The 774-nt window shown below is 63.2% G+C and overlaps 1 protein-coding gene across 1 annotated transcript in view; it reads right to left on the bottom strand.

Annotated features, from left to right (window-relative positions):
* Positions 1-226, bottom strand: part of ZFR (zinc finger RNA binding protein) — an 83,368-nt gene extending 83,142 nt beyond the window's left edge. The window contains exon 1 of the mRNA XM_029941039.1: positions 107-226. Within this exon, the coding sequence (XP_029796899.1) occupies positions 107-132 (26 nt within the window). The 5' untranslated portion in view covers positions 133-226. The remainder of the gene's footprint in view (positions 1-106) is intronic.
* Between the last annotated feature and the right edge of the window lie 548 nt (positions 227-774).

Below are 774 nucleotides of genomic sequence, written 5' to 3'. Positions count from 1 at the left end.
GGCCGCCGCCTCCTCCCTGGAGCCAGCCCCAACCCCCGCGCCTCCCCGCGGCCCCGGGGCGGGGAAGGGGCCGGGCAGGGACCTCGGCGGGATACATTATACTCACCATAGGTGAAAGAAACTACAGGGCATATGGGAATCATGGGCTCGGGCTGCTGCTGCTGAACTCTGAACTCTCACCCACTGCCTCCCTCCTCTGCCCCGCTCCTCCTCAGCGGAGAACAGACCGCCGCCTCCCGCCTCACTGCGCAGGCGCCGCCGCGCTCGGCAGCCTGGGAGCTGTAGTCCCGGTCGCCTTCGCGGCTCCCGTGGGCGCGTGCAGGGGCCTCGGCCCAGGCGGGGCTGGGGAATCTGACGGGCGAAGGCGGCAGAAGGCGGGCCTGGCCTCCGCCGAAGTGGTGGTGACTGTGAAACGCGACAGGGGCGACGGAGGCGCGTGCGAGCAGAGCCTTGCCCCAACGTGGGGGGATCAGGGAGAGAGCTGACAGAGTGACGCCTGCTAGCCTTCTCTTTTCACTCTCACTTTTGCGTGTGTGCAATGTTCTGTACCTTTCAGTACTTCTCGCTTTTGCACTTTTAATTAGAATTTGAGCTGAACTAATTTCCCTCCCCTAGCCTCCTAGGGGAGGGAAATCCAAGGAAGGAGAGAAAAAGTGGTATTGGGATGAGCTGGAAGCATCCCCCCAAACACCCCTCCGGAACACCCTCTCCACCCACCTACACCCACTCCTTGAGTCCTTCAACGTGTGTTGAGCACCACATCCCCTCTCTCCC

Source organism: Suricata suricatta, chromosome 6 (assembly GCF_006229205.1).
Source record: "Suricata suricatta isolate VVHF042 chromosome 6, meerkat_22Aug2017_6uvM2_HiC, whole genome shotgun sequence".
Lineage (NCBI taxonomy): Eukaryota > Metazoa > Chordata > Mammalia > Carnivora > Herpestidae > Suricata > Suricata suricatta.
This window is presented reverse-complemented; position numbering and strand designations above follow the sequence as displayed.